This window comes from Lactuca sativa, chromosome 9 (genome assembly GCF_002870075.4).
Source record: "Lactuca sativa cultivar Salinas chromosome 9, Lsat_Salinas_v11, whole genome shotgun sequence".
NCBI lineage: Eukaryota > Viridiplantae > Streptophyta > Magnoliopsida > Asterales > Asteraceae > Lactuca > Lactuca sativa.
Genome location: NC_056631.2, coordinates 57,127,440 through 57,144,127, shown reverse-complemented (window position 1 = coordinate 57,144,127; position 16,688 = coordinate 57,127,440). Strand labels below are relative to the sequence as shown.

Below are 16,688 nucleotides of genomic sequence, written 5' to 3'. Positions count from 1 at the left end.
TTTTTTAAACAATTTTTTTTTAAAACAAATCTAACTTCTATTTGTATCTATAAATACCACATTTTTACATTCATTTTTACATCATTCTTTTTTTTCTCTATACACAATACACACACAACAATTTCATATCAATCAAAAATTGATCCCAACCAAAACACCCCCCCTCCCCCCCAAACTTTAGAAATCACAAACCTAATAGCACTTTTGCGTTAGATACAACCATTCACCAATTTCCGACCATGGAATCACCTAAAGGTGGCTTTGTCAATTTGCCCCAAACCGGTTTCCTTATCCAATAAACAACACTTTTCCAACAACAATATCAAGTTTTCCCGGCCTTCCAACAACAACAACTTCAACAATACCAAGCTTTCCAACAATTCCAACAACAACAATTCTAACTACAACCATCACAACCCCCTCATTCGCTAGATTTTGTTTCGGAAACTCAACATTCACCACCACCCCAACCTAAAAAGAAAAAATTAAAAAACGGTTTGACCCAACACTACCCAAGAAAAGGTCCCATGGACAAAAGAGGAAGAATAAAAGCTAGCCGAGAAATGGATTTCGGCTTCCCAAGACCCGATCGAAGGCGATAGTCAAATATTCTGTTGTTTTTGGGAGAAAGTTCGCGTGGTGTTTTATGAACAAAACATTTGTGGAGCTGGGAGATATAACATCAGAATGCATGACCTGTTGGACTCTGTTGAGGAGCTCTTCTGCCTCTGGCGCGAGAAATCCAAAAGTATCAAATGCAAAAGGTATAAACATATGTTGATTTTCTATACATGCATTCTCGTGCTTTGCCACTTTGCACACAACGGCTTTCAAAGCGGCATGTCAGGCTGTGAAACCCCCGCTCCTCATACCGACGAGAGGAGAGACCCCAGTAAGATCCACACAAGCGTGCTTCCCTCCTATCCATCCAAAGAACAAAAATGTCAGTCGACCTAAGTGTGGATCTTCCATTATACGAGTCTGTCAAAAAGTTCACTGGTGCTTCTTTCTTTACAGAAGTATCAGCACGACGACAAACATCAAAGAGGACATTCCTAACCACATCATGTCGGTACTTGAAACCAGTGAGCTCTCTACAACGAACCGCATGTTCCCCAAAAGTGTCCAAACTTGCCTTGCGACAAACTAGGCATATCTCGTCAATTGGGAATAGATGAATCATGATGCGGTAACGAAGGATAGTTCGGTACTCTACAGGAGACATATGTTGGCCGAGGCCATCAATATGGATAGTTAGCAAAAAATCTTGAGCGTGAGGTGCTCGAAGACAATCAAAAATTGCTTTCTGTCTAACAGTCATGTCGAAGTCGACTTTCATATCTTTGGTGATTTTGCTAAAAATGGCATACGCCAATGCTTTCTGGGATTTTTTTTTGGGGGGGGGGGGGATGTCCTTATTAGTGAAACCACTACAGTCGAATCCTGGAATAGTATTGCGAAGACGAGTCAAAGCACATAGGTAATCAGAGTCCATACCACATATGCCACTGTCACGTTATAGTTTTCCTGTATTTTTGTGTGCTTCCTCCATACATAATTGTTTGGTTCGAAATCTTATAAAAAAAGTTACAATCTAAACACGTTTGTGTTGGATTAGTGTCTAAGTCCATAACTATTTTGGTATGTACTTGACCCGATTGTGAGCATGGTCCTTTTGGGTTGCCTTCACCAAAGCAACTTGATAGGATGATTTGTGGAGAAAGAGATTAATTATGAGTATGAATAATATAAAAAGAGAAATCATATTGTTTAATTAATATTATTCAAGAATTAATAATAATTAATTTTGTGGCTAAAAGACATTAATTAAATAAAGGGGGCTAGAACTGTCAATTGTGTGATAGTTGGATATTGGGCTAATGGACTCCATAGAGGTTGGAGTGGACGAAATCTATGTGGAAACCCATGAAAATTCGTCCAAGGCCTCTAAGGAGGGATTCCATGGGCTGCTTAGGGCCTAAGCAGTCAGATTAGGGTTTCCTAGTTCAAAACCCTAATAGCCTCACTATATAAAGACCCCTAGGTCACCCAAAAACACGGCTAAGAATTCCTTGGAGTTTCTTGGACGTTTTTGGTGCCTCCTTCTCGTCTCCGAAGTCATCCTCTTGCTCTTTGTGTTTGTGAGCCATTAGAGGTGTGATAATTATGACACTAAGCTTTCATAAGCCAATTACAAGAAGGAATAGATTGTTATTGCTACATAACAATCAAATGTAAGATCTAAACCCTATATTATGATAATATTGATTATTGTATGCTAGATCTAGGGTTTATGGCTTTGGATGATTATTGCATGTTCATTAGACAAACTAGATCCAAAGCTTTAGGGTTTGCATGTACACCATAGGAACGATGTAACATCCCAAAATTCAAGACTAAAAATTTTCTTTTTAATAAAACATTACTTAAAGCAAAATCATCAATCCAATTATAATCAGAGTATTAATTTCCAAAACACATGTTCATTATCAGAGTTCCCCACCCTACCACATACCATGCATAACCACATACTGCACATACTGGGCCACGCCCCCTACCTCGGGCCTCGCCCGCTACAACGGCCCCGCCGCTCCAGGCCCCGCCTGGCTTCGAGCCCCGCTCGGATACAGATCTGTTTCACTTAGGCCTCGCCTGTCACAGGGCCTCGCCCACTAACATATAATAGCACATAAACATATCACATCACATCACATAAGCTAAACACATACTAACGGATCTTGTCCTAAGGCCTCGCCTATCTTTGGGCCCCGCCCTTGTCCTGCTACTGATGAGTCATGGAACCGCGTCCATACTCCTGCTGATAGTGAGGTACGGGCCCAGCCCACCCTCACTTCTTCCCTAACTTGGGCCACACCCCTGATCTGCTGCTACTGAGATGTGGAACACCATCCACACTCTGCTATTGGTGTGATATGGGACCTCGCCCACACTCACCTCCCTACCAGGCACATACGAGTATCACACAGACAACAAGTATAAACTATCACATAAACCATTCATTGGGCACCTGCCCTCTATCATTGGACCTCGTCCCGAATACCATACTAGCATTCTGTGCCTAGGGCTAATCCCCAGGTCTTCTACTCATAACTACATGGGCCGGAATTGTGGTCGTAGACCCATTCATACAAAGGGAAACTCACCTGCACTGGCTGATGAACCCACTAGTTGCTGCCCGACAACTCTCTGAACTCCTGCTCCACTCGCTCCCCGAGCTACCAATATTAATGCAACACTGAGTCTAACTGACCACCCCCGAAAGACAACCAAGTCAACTCTGGTCAAAGTCAAAGTCCTGGTCAAAGTCAACCTTCCAGGTCAACCCTACTCGCCGAGTCACCCTATTGACTCGCCAAGTTCATATGTTCAGAGTCCTTCTCTTTGCGACTCGACTCGCCGAGTCAGTCCATGACTCGCCGAGTCTACCGATTTCCGAGTCCTGACCTATCCAACTCACCGAGTCTCCACTCGACTCACTGATTCGAGTCTCAACTCGAAGGGTTTGGGGTTTCACGACCTGACTCGCCGAGTCCAAGAACAGACTCGCCGAGTCCAAGGCAATCTTCAACCAACTCGCCGAGTTGTTCTTCAAACTCGCCGAGTTCCTGCCTAAATCATCCGGCTCGACGAGCTGTTCATCCCACTCGTTGAGTTCCTCCTAACCTTCATACTACTCGCCGAGTCCATTCATATCTACATACATGCAGAGGACTTTTGAGTCATGCATGGGCTCCAAACTGTAGATCTACCCTCCCCAAGCCTATTCCTCACGTAAAGTTGCAAACTTTATGTGTAGAGAAGGAGATCTAGGCTAAATACACCATAAACTATGGTTTAAGGCAAAAAGGCTTCATAATCAACTCAAGGGCTGATACTTTATGCTTTCCAAGACCAAAATATGCTTAGATCTGAAGTAGCAACTCTAGATCCGGCTTCTAACTCAAATGGACAACTTAATCATGGCTAAAAAGCCCCAAAACTCACAACCAAAATAGATCTAAAGGGAGGGAAACGACTTAATACCTTCAAATGTTCAGAAATATCTTCCCAATCCCAGATCTATAGCCCCTTTCTTGCACCCTCAAGACCCTTCTTCCTTTTCCAAGCTTTAGTGCACTCTTCAAGGCAATAATTGGCTCAACAATGGATATGGCGGCTAGGGTTTGGTATTCAGGGTTAAAGAGGCAGTAAAGGAACCCTAGAGAAGAGAATGAGGCACTTAAATAAGGTCCAAGTCCCGAATTTAGGGTTTTCCTCGAACAGACCTGACTCGCCGAGTCTCCTTGCCCGACTCGCTGAGTCGGTCACTTACTCCTCGACCCAGATCCCGCTCAGACTCGCCAAGTTCCTCCTTGGACTCGCCGAGTCTCCCCTTAAAGTTAGGGTTTTCTTTCCTTTCTTGGCCTTCAAAACTTTAGGTGTTACAAATGATGTAGTGCTCATAACCCATCAGTGGTATCAGATCCTAGGCTGTTTGTTTGATGCATTTAATGCTTGTTTAATCATTCATTGCCTGAAAATCGAAGTTTTTGGTCCTTTGCCTAACTGACTCGGCGAGTCAGTTGGTGAACTCGGCGAGTTAGGCTGACTCGGTGAGTCCAGTCCCTGACTCGGTGAGTCCCGAGGTCAGACAAAGGATATTTCGGTATTTTGACCTATTTTGCTGTGGGATGATTACCAAAAACATTTTTCATTAATAAAATCCAAATTTTATCAATATTTGGTGATTATCCCTACCAAAATAGAAGATAATTGTCAAAATTAAGATAATTACTTGTTTTATAAGATAAATATTAATTATTTTTAATTTTGTTTTGAATTATCTAGTAAGAAATTGAATTAGGTCAAATTTAGATAATTACCAATTATTTGATTAATTTTAATTATTTGTAATTTGATCTAGATAGTTTTGAAAAGTTTCAAAACTTTCCCTCAAGTTTTGGAATTTAAATTTTTGATTAAAAGATCTAGGAGTTTCCAATACATTTAAAATTTAACCTTCTTTTTCGTTTTTCATGGTGGAAATTGGTAAATCCTCTACCTACCTTCAAATATTCTACAAATTGGATTACGACATCCCTCTTCCAGTTTGTAGAATATTGTGTTGGGTCCTAGCCTTAATATCTCATTTGGGTGTTTTATTAAGGACTCAATCAACTAGCTTGAATTTTTCTCCCGTTTTATAGATGTCAAAGTCTGACAACTATGGTCTTCCTGAATCCGTTGGAAAAAGTTTTCCACGTGAAGATGATTAAAAGTTTAATTTTGAAATTTTAAATTCTAAAACCCTAGTTTTGAAAAGTTCAAATTACACCCTTATAGTTTTATTAAGTTAATTAAAAGTATAATTAAAAGAGAGTTAATAAATCCATAATGATATGGTTTATATTTAATTAAATTAAAAGTGTAATTTATAAAATTAAATCACCTAGTATTTTAAAAATGTAAAATACACCCTTATACTATATATAACATTAAAAGTCTAATATTATATATGTATAACTTAAACTGCTAGCCTTACCGTTAGTAGGTCTCATTCACGAAGCTGATCTATAAGGGGGTATAAGGTTATGGCCTATAAAATGACCGTTTAATGGGTGTCCACTCTCACTAACCGCTTCCTTAATTGGTGGAGGGTCGTTAGCCGAACGGGTAGGATAGGGCAAACCCTCTCCTCATTAAAAGTATAATGAATGTTAAAGTAACTAAATGTTTTACAAAAAATTCCCAATCTTAGTTACTTTAGGCAAAAGTGAATTGATGCAATTCCATGAAATTACACTTTGTACCTTTGCTAAGATGTTAGTGGAGCGTGTGTGGTTAACCGGCACACTAATTGGGCTCTAATTAAAGGTGAAAAAGGGTGAATCGATGTTTGTCATAGTTCGGTGGAGCGTGTGTGGTTAACCGACACATCGAATAGGTGATTGTAACATTGGGGACACCATATATGTTTGCATGGTTATTCACACCCTGTTTTGTGATCCTCGGCATCCCAGTCACAAATCGAGGGGCGTATCGAGATTTAAACATGCCATTGAAAAGTTCAATGAATCTAAAAAGATCTAGGAGTTTCCAATACATTTAAAACTTAACCTTCTTTTTCGTTTTTCATGGTGGAAATTGGTAAATCCTCTACCTACCTTCAAATATTCTACAAATTGGATTACGACATCCCTGTTCCAGTTTGTAGAATATTGTGTTGGGTCCTAGCCTTAATATCACTCAATCAACCAACTTGAATTTTTCTCCCGTTTTATAGATGTCAAAGTCTGACAACTATGGTCTTCCTGAATCCGTTGGAAAAAGTTTTCCACGTGAAGATGATGTTCCACGATTGGATTGTGGAAATGGAAATCATGCTTCACTTCCTCCACCTCCTCCAATAATTATCCCTGACCCATGTGTTCGAAGACTTGAAAAGTTCAAGGTCACTCAAGCCCTATTGGCAATAAGACACAAAGATGGAAAGTCTGTTTGTGCACACGTCTTAAAGATGAAGTCACACATTGACAAGTTAAGGATGTTGGGTGTCGATGTCTTAAGGAAGTTGGTTGTTGACTTGGTTCTTCAATCACTTCCCGAATCATATGGTAAGTTCGTTAGAGAGTACTATATGATGGACCACGACATGACCCTTATTGATTTGACTTATTTGCTTATTGCTGCTGAATAAAAAATGATTTGGCACACTGGTCGAGAACTTTGGTCTGATAAATCAATATCCCAACCTTCTACGGTTAATGGCAACATTGGAAGTCCAGAAAATTTTTCTCTACGTAAAAGAAAGGATGAGTCTGAGATAGTCCCATGTGCCATTCCAGAAGAGTCCATATGTTTCTACTGCCAAAAGAAGGGGCATTGGTTACGAAGCTGTCCTGACTACCTGAGAGATCTAAGAGATGGGAGAGTCAAGATGTATGACTCTGCTTTAGGTAAAAAATCCACTATCTAACTCCATTAAGTTCCTATTTGGAGATTCTTAATACATGATGTGATAAGATTACATTTTGATGTTTTGAAAGATCAAAGAAAAGAAAGGAAGCTTATAGGAAGGAGCGAGCTGAGTCTGATCGCGAAGAAATGGATTACGATCGCATATATCCGATGATCGGATTTTTGAATTGCTGCTTAGAGTTATGATAAATGCTTAGGAATATGTAATAGCATAGTTTTCATTTGCATTGTAAGGATATATTTTTCCGCAATAAAATAAAATTTGATTTTGTCTTATTTATATTTCCTTGCAATGGCATTTGTGAAAATTGATGTCTGTGTGTTTCTGTTATAAGCAATATTAAATGAATGTGATTCTTAGTTATGTTATTTATGGTAATGTCGTAATTTTATAAGTAAGGAAAGATTCCCATCGCCGAAGTTTCAATTGGACAGAAGCTTGGAATCATATGATTTGAATCATGTGATGTATGGAAATCTTGGTACTTTGGAATTTTAAGGCTAATTCCTTGACAAAGAGTCAAGTGAAGGACTAGGAGATCGAGTTCACAATGTTGTGCGCTAGTAAAGTCCACCATAAATAACAATAACATTATTCGTCATTATTTACTAAAAGTCTAGTAAATGTTGTTATACTTACAAGATTAAGTGTAATTCTGAATCATTGAAAAGTTTCAATGAATGGCAGAATGAATAAGTAGAATCAATGACGGCAGAAAGATAAAAAGTTTCTCCAATCTAAGAAGATGGGAGAGTACTTTTGTATCGTGTTTTATGATCGTCTTGGTAATCGTAGGAACCATATTACAATTCATCCTCTAAGGACACCTTAGTGCACTAGTTTGGCTAAGAAGAGGAATCGAGAATTGTTGTAGTGGTTAAGTCAATAAGATATATCATACTTCATTCCAAAATCAAGTCTTAGAGTCATACTCCAAGATTGTGACTTGAGTGACATAATCTTAAGTAGGAATGTTCTTACACATGCACATTTTGTGATGTCTTGAATAAGACAAAGACCAACTAGTACCAAATTCCGTGTAGGTTTTGTCTTGATATAGACACACACTAACTCTTGAATATTTGTTTTGTCAAGAAATGTTTCTTGATAAAAGAATCTAATATGTCAAGAGGTCAGTGGGAGTCTAAAGATCTTGAAAAGTTTCAAGAACTAATCGAAAGTAAACATGTTGTTAATTACTAGCACACGACTTGAGGTTTCTAACCTATCGTGTTGACATATTCTTGTTTCTGTGCCATTCCAATTTGGTCAACTATGCATGTGAGTTCTATGAGTTCTCAATAGGTTACATAGGGGCAAGGCACCTTAATCAATGGAAAGTACATTGAAAGGTAGGGTTGAGCTGCTCAATAACTTAGAAGCAATGGTAGGACCCTTGATGGCATGAAATTAAGAATGGACAAGTTCGATCCATAAGATTTTGGATTTGTCACAATTATTGTCTTATGATTATGGTTGTGACAAATTCACATGGATAGGAACACATACACCACAAAATCTGAGTGTCATAAGGTTTCTATCCTTCATGAAAATGATTGTGAGGAAACGCTTTCACTAAGAGAGATTTTGAAGATAGCATTATGTAATTTGCATTTCTCAAATTAGATTATGATTACGACATCCCTCTTCATAGTTCGAATTATGGGGAATGACAAATGGGTCTGAACATTTTAGACTTATTGTTATAAGTTCTAAAATTGTTTAAACACACATATAGGTTATCTAAGGAAAGGTGTATGAGTTCGAGAAGCTTAGATAAAGGCTTATCGAAGCGTCTCGGTTTCAGAAATATGAACTTTTGTAAATAAAGTCAATAAGTATTGGTTTCTAGAAGTCCAGCTAATTTCTGAATATGTTTCAAAGCTAGTGGGAGCATAAGTGTTATGCTTGGAAAAGATATAATCATCATGTGAGTGGGAGCATTGATATGTGCATATTTAGTGTGTATTTAGTATAGTTTTTTATTCATATATTAGCTAAATTATCGCATATTATGGATGAAAGGTACTTAAAAGTGTTAAATTATGTTTTTCAGTCCAAAGATGAAGCTCGGGAGCAAAAGGAAGCAAGAGAAGCGTTTAGAAGATTGAGAGTGGAATGAAGAAGGAAAACACTGAAAAAGAAGCTTCTACTCGTCGAGTCATATATCTACTCGACGAGTCCGGTCGAGGAATCAGAAGGATAATGACTCAGGATCCCAGATAGTTATCGCAATACGTAGAATGTGAGAGGGACTCGACGAGTCACCACTTGACTCGACGAGTCGGACCGCTTATTTAAAGATAATTCCACAGATCGAGAGAAAGAAGTTCTGGGACGATTCAGAAGTGCTTAGCTGCAAATAAGAAGCCAGAAGAACCCTAGAAGTCGACCAAGGAAGCTAGAATCCAATTCCGGAAGTAATTAAGGCATAATTCCACCATTCTACTTATTTCTTTTGTTTTGTCAACATGATTAAGCAACTTGAACTTATTTGTTTGCTGTTATTTACCTTAGTTATGAACTAAATTCTTTAAACTTCTATTTGGGGATACGAAATTGGTAATATGGTTTGATTCTTGGTAGGATTAATTCTATGTTGGTTAATTTAGTTATTTTAGCTTGCTAAAGAACCTTGTGTATGAATGATAATTGATTTTCTGTTAATAGGGAGATAATTAATTAGCATGAACATCTATTAGTTATCAATCTCATATGCTTAGTGAACACTTTTTGTCATATGTCTAGTGTAATGAACATGAAACTAGGATTAATAAGAAAATCAAGTAAATTTATGTGCAAGCTTGTGAGATGACCATTAAACAAGAAGTTAATTAAAAGATAAATTAATTAGCTATTGCAAGTCTAACTTAACCCGAATATTATATCTAGTAAATTTAATTGAAATAGACAACTGGCCATTGTTTAAATTGATTTATTTGCTAAGGATTAATGAAGTGAATACGGAACTAATCAATTGAATCGGTAACTAGCAAAAGAATTAATCCATTGCACTTTTACCTTGAAATCAACCATAGGATCAATTAAGTTGAACTAAATAGAAGTACTTTTCCGTTATTGAATCTAGTCAAAGTCTTCATTTTCTAGTTTAACAAGTAATCATTAGTAAGTTTCTAGTCTTATAAAACTAGAGAAAACCCCTACTTATTAGTTAAATTAGATAAATTAGTTTTCACTACTTAATTTGCCGTTCCCTGTGTTCGATACCCTACTTGCTTGAACTATACCACAATTGATAGGTTCACTGCCTTTTGTGTGTTATTTGATAATTAAAAGTAGGTTTAAAACTAGTGGGTTTTACACACATCAAGCATGATAATTATGGTTAGTATTGCGAGATAGCAATATTAATTATAGAAAACAAAAGGTTCAATTTGCAAAGTTGCAAGGGTTGAAAAGTTGTTTTGCTATAAATAAGGGAGAGAATTTTATACTTCATTTCAGTTCTAAAAGCTTGGATTGATTTTTTATTTAATTTAGTCATATAAAATTTAGATTGTTTTCTCAAATTCGATTATGATTACGGCATCCCTCTTCATAGTTCGAATTGTGAGAACATGGCAACTAGAGATATTGTAGCAAAAGACTGGTCAAGTATCACGTCTTTATGTAAGACATTATGAATCGTATCCCATATGCTTCAGACATAGGATCGATTGCATATGCTATAATATTTGCGTGTTCTAAAATTTTCCAAATGCCTATGGCATTAAGAGGGAAAAAGGATTAGAACCAGATATGACTAAAGGTGATTAATCAACTGTCAAGAGGACAATCTAAGGTTCGCTAAGGATTGGTCGCTTATGAGCAGTTGGAAGTATGGTAATGGAAGGACTATACTGACATTATTAATTTATTATTATTAGATATGATTATATTAATAATGAGTTGTCATATGGTAAATATGGAATTATTTCCATATTGGGAGTTGGACTTTAAGAATCTCTATGTAGATTAGAAACTTTTATGCAAGAAGGATGTTCAAAGGAATGTACTTTGAATGTGAGACTTCATGTCTATGGAATTGTCTTGCAACAATCTCCAATAGATGACTTTGTAATTTCATTGGCAAAGTCTTTGTGACTTTGGCGCTATGAGATTACGAAAGAATCGTTACATAAAATGTTAAAATCTAACATATTCTATAAGTGACAGTAATTTGGTATTCTCAAACTTGTGGTAAGGATTGGGAATTGTGAAATGAGTGTGATTGAAAATGTTATTCAATTATACTATTTCAAAAAGTAAGGACCATAGGTAAACATAGTGTGCATGCTAAGAGCATGGGACAATTGTTGTTATAATTCAAGTAATAAGTTGATTACCCAAAAAATTATATAATGAATAATGTGTAATCAATATGGTGATTAAATAAAAGGAGTTTTATTTATACTCAAAAGTTTGGGGCCATATTGGGTTCAATTATTCTTGTGTTTCACTTTGCATGTTTTGACTTCCTGAATAATAAGATTATTCGATCGTTTCACAGTCGCTCATACTTTGGGAGTAGGTATGAAAGAAGATTGTCATGAATTGGTTTGTAGATTGCCTAAAGTGTATTAGACATAGCAAATGTTTGTTGCAACGTTCATGAGTGCTTATGAATATGATTTGAGCATTGGATTAAACCCACGCTCACTTGGATCTCTTCATGGATTTATCACGAGTGATTGGTGAGACGATAATATCTTATATTCTTGAAACCGAGATGTGTGAGTTGTATCTTGCGAGTCGGTTACACATTGATAATATGTAAACGCATCAATAACTTGGTGTTATAAAACATATTGTTGTGTGTGATTCAGTGAGTGAGTACAAGCAAGCATTGAGTCGAATTTTATCCGTTCCTTTTACCCAAAATGGGATAAAAGCGATATATGTGGTCCCCTCGATGATTTAGTGATGACACCCTAAGCGCTTGGCCAAGCCGGGACTAAGTTGATGTCTTCAATTGTAGTCTGTTGTCAGTTGTCATAAATCGGAAATCGGGAAACAACACATGAATAGAGAGTATGATTAAAATCCATGTCTCAGTTCATACGATATCTAGAATGGATGAATATATAATCCCTTATCTAAAGGACACGCTTCTGATAAGATCAGAGTTGACAGCGGCTTTTGAAAGCTACAATTGTTGATCAGGTTTGAAGTCATATGCAAAATAGTTGTTAGACTTATCCAAGTGGGAGACTGTTGGATTAGTGTCTAAGTCCATAACTATTTTGGTATGTACTTGACCCGATTATGAGCATGGTCTTTTTGGGTTGCCTTCACCAAAGCAACTTGATAGGATGATTTATGGAGAAAGAGATTAATGATTTATTAATATATTATATGAATAATAAAAAAAGAGAAATCATATTGTTTAATTAATATTAGTCAAGAATTAATATGAATTAATTTTGTGGCTAAAAGACATTAATTAAATAAAGGGGGCTAGAACTGTCAATCGTGTGATAGTTGGATATTGGGCTAATGGACTCCATAGAGGTTGGAGTGGACGAAATCTATGGGGAAACCCATGAGAATTCATCCAAGGCCTCTAAAGAGGGAGTCCATGGGCTGTTTAGGGCCTAAGCAGTCAAATTAGGGTTTCCTAGTTCAAAACCCTAATAGCCTCACTATATAAAGACCCCCAAGGCACCCAAAAACGCGGCTAAGCATTGCTTGGAGTTTCTTGGACGTTTTTGGTGCCTCCTTCTCCCTCCTAAGTCATCCTCTTGCTCTTGGTGTTTGTGAGCCATTAGAGGTGTGACACTTGTGACACTAAGCTTTTAGAAGCCAATTACAAGAAGGAATAGATTGTTATTGCTACATAACAATCAAAGGTAAGATCTAAACCCTATATTATGATAATATTGATTATTGTATGCTAGATCTAGGGTTTATGACTTTGGATGATTATTGCATGCTCATTAGACAAACTAGATCCAAAGCTTTAGGGGTTGCATGTACTCCATAGGAATGACGTAGTGCTCATAACCCATCAGTTTGAAGGTTTAAACTATATTGATAAAATTTCTACTAAGAAATCCTATCCATTTCGCGTCATGTTTTTCAACATACGGGATTTCCGCAGCATCGCACAGAAGGTCCAAACCCTAGTTATTATTATTTTCTTAGTCTTTTATAGGTTTTTTTAACACAAATTTTTAAACTTGGGTTATGATTTTTTGAACTTTTTTCATATAATTTTATACAGTTTTCATAAAAATGTTTTTAAACAAAGTATTTATAAATCTTTTAAACTTTTTTTACAACTTTTTAATATATTTTTTTCTAACATTTTTCATACAACTTTTATTACTTTCATACAATCCTTTCTAAACTCGTTTTATAAAATTTTTAAAATGGTTCATAGATTTTTTTTTTATAACTTTTTACATATTTTTTAGAATGGAAAACACACAAATTTTTATATTTTTTTATAACATTTAAAAATACTTTCATTAAAGTAAGATATGAACATGTAAATAAGTTTAAAACGTTATACTAACAAAATTGTACATCTTTTATAAACTTTTAGTTAAAACGAATAAGAAAGTTGTATTTCTTTGAAATTTCAAAATAGATTTGTTTAAAAACAATTGTATTAAAAACATTATAGAAAAATAAATATATAATTAAACTAAAAAAAAATGGCTTTACAAATGTTGTGAAAAAAATTTAGGAAAATAAAATACATTTGTTAGCAACTCTTAAGTCATTTTAAGAAATTACTTTTCCAAATTCAATAATAACCTTAAGAGATCTTAAGGACAATATAAATTTATAAGAAAATAAGAAAAATAATTAATTATTAAAACTGAAATGTTTTTTTATCTTTTAAATTTAAACAATAATTTAAATAAATAAACTAATAAGCTTTAATATAAAAATTTTAAAATTAGAAGGTAAGTTCATTAATGAAATTGATATTCATTTATTCTATATTTATTGTAATTATTACATTAAAATATTATATGAAATTTAATAAAATAAATAAACCCATAAAATAACATGTGAAAAATAAATTAATTCAAAATAACCACAAACTGATATTTGACAAATTAAGCGAGAGTATGACATATGACAAAAAAAAATTCATTTATTATAATAGATTTGAGCTATGTTTTAATGTTATGCGCATTGAGATGGATCATTTTGGAATATCATAATATTAAAAAAAAATACACACATACACACATAAAAACTCATCAATCAAGAATATTAAAGTAACTACAAGTTATCAACATATCATTCACCATTACACTCTTGAGAAAAAATCTCAACCCCTTTCTTAGATGAATGTTCTAACACCCCACAACACTGAAAATTTTGCAACAAAGCTTCCGTATACACATCTAACAAAAACCCATTCTCCCTCAAAATGTCAACATACTGAATCGCCTTTGTCATCTCATTTTGTAAAAGAAACCCCTGAATAATACTATTAATCAAACAACTATCTGGCAAACAACCACTCTCCTTCATCTTAACAAACAACTCATTTGCTTCATCAACTTTCCCATTCCTACAATACCCATTGATCATAACAGTATAAGTATGAACATTTGCCACACAACCACTCTCCTCCATTTTCATAAACAACTCTTCTCCTTCATCTAATCTCCTATTCCTACAAAACCCACCAATCATTGCAGTATATGTACATACACTCGGTTGTAACCCTCTACAAGAAAGTTCTAGAAAGTAATCATTTGCAGCATCAATTTCCCCAACTTTACACAACCCATCAATGATGCTAGTAAAAGTAAACACATCAGGTGGAACATGTGTATCATCCATTAGTTTAAACAAATATAAAGCCTCATTAACTCTTTCATGTTTGCATAATGTATCTATCAAAGTACTGTAAGTAACAACATTAGCAATGTGTCCACAATCTTGCATTTTATGAAAAATTACAAGTGCGTCCTCGAGTTTGGAAACAAGACATAGACCATGGATAATTGTGGTGTATGTAACTACATTAGGATCAATCTTTTGTTTGGACATTTTCTTTAGTAGTGTTAACCCTTCATCTATCTCTTGATTCTTACAATATCCATTGATCAAAACATTATAGCTAACAACATCATGATCACAACCTTGTGTACTCATGTAATTAAATAAGTGCTTAGCTTTATCTAATCTTTGAATCAAACAATACCCTTTTATCAATGTGTTGTAGGTGGTTGTATTGGGAAGCATTCCTTTTTCAATCATGAAAGCAAGGAAATTATGTGATTCGGTTGCTAACCCTAGTTTACATAATGCATTTATTAACACGTTAAAAGCCTGCAAATTTGGTGAGATGTTTCGAGCTAACATGTCATCTAACAATCTTTTGGCAAGTTGAGGTGATTCAGAACTACATAACCCCTGCATCAAGCAGAGATAAGTCACAACATTTGGGGTTATGCCTTTCTCAGTCATTTCTTGGAAAAGATGCAAAGCATGGGTAACTTGCCTGTTTTTGCAAAGGGTGTGTATGATGGTGCTATAGATGATAACGCCTGGTGATTCTTCTTCTATCTTTCTGAGCAGGATAATAGCATCAGTAGTGTTTCCCAATTTGCACATCCCATTTATCAATGTCCCATAAGTTACGATGTTAGGCTTGAAGCCACTCTCTAGCATTTGGTCGAACAGTTTGTGTGCTTGATCAAGGCTGCCATCAGCACAAAGTCCCCTGATCAAAGTGTTGAATGTAGCATAATCAGGTTCGAAACCACGTTTCAAGGCTTTACCAAATACAGAGAGGCCAAAATCTACTCTGTTTAGGTGACAGAAACAGTTGATGGCGATGTTGAATGCATAAATGTCGGATTTTACTCCTAACACGTCTAACCGTTGAACAAGTGAGATAACAACGGAGTAGTGATTCATCTTAACGATACGAGTTAATAACTTGCAGAAGTCTTTAATGGAGGGGAGAGGTTGGCGATGAGCAAATTTATTGAAGGAAACCAATTCATCGTATAGAGCAAGGTCATTTTCTCGGTCGATTTCCTCGCAATGCCTTAGAGAATGAAGCGGAGCAATCGTAGAACGACGATGACTGTTTCGAAGTAACGATACGATTATAGGGAAATCAACAACGGAATGAAGCAAATTAGCTAGCGGATTCAAAGAAGGAGGCCAATTCATAATCGTCGTCGTCATCATGCAAGTTTTCCATCGCCATTTAAGAGCTGGACTATGCTTGAACGTGTTTTAGGGTTTGCAATCATACAGTGGACATCATCAAAAAACTTGTTGATTCAATTGAAAGATCACAGATACCTATGGCTTTGATCCACTCTCGAACGCTCACTGATTTACGGGTGTTTGGGATGTCGCGTTAACCATTTTTCTCGATAAAACTTTTGGTTGAGTTTAGATAGGGAAAAGCAAATTTTTGTTTTTCGTTTTCTGTTATTATAAAAATAATATAAGTGGTACATTAGAATTTTAGAAAATTTGTTTAATAAACTTATTTATTATTTATTTTAGAAAATTAAAAAATATGTTTAGATGTGTATTTTCTTATTAGTTTTTACATTTAGAAAATCGTGGGGCGGCGTTAGGCTCGGGGTGGGGTGGTGGTGGCGGCAATGATGGGGTGTCGAAGGTGGTGGTGGCGATGGAAGAAGTGGTGATGGTGGTGGAAGTGGTGATGATGATAACAACAATCAATAATGGTGGTAGTGGGGGTAGGATTGGG

General features: G+C 35.9%; 1 protein-coding gene across 1 annotated transcript; it reads right to left on the bottom strand.

Moving 5' to 3' along the window:
* Positions 1 to 14,159: 14,159 nt before the first annotated feature.
* Positions 14,160 to 16,379, bottom strand: LOC111911353 (pentatricopeptide repeat-containing protein At1g63330). The gene has a single exon (XM_023907143.3). It carries the CDS (start codon positions 16,148 to 16,150, stop codon positions 14,237 to 14,239), a length of 1,914 nt encoding a protein of 637 aa, XP_023762911.1. The 5' UTR covers positions 16,151 to 16,379; the 3' UTR covers positions 14,160 to 14,236.
* Between the last annotated feature and the right edge of the window lie 309 nt (positions 16,380 to 16,688).

What these genes read in the sequence shown, in the direction of transcription:
- LOC111911353 (XM_023907143.3), bottom strand. Translation starts at nt 16,150, where the DNA reads ATGATGACGACGACGATTATGAATTGGCCTCCTTCTTTGAATCCGCTA.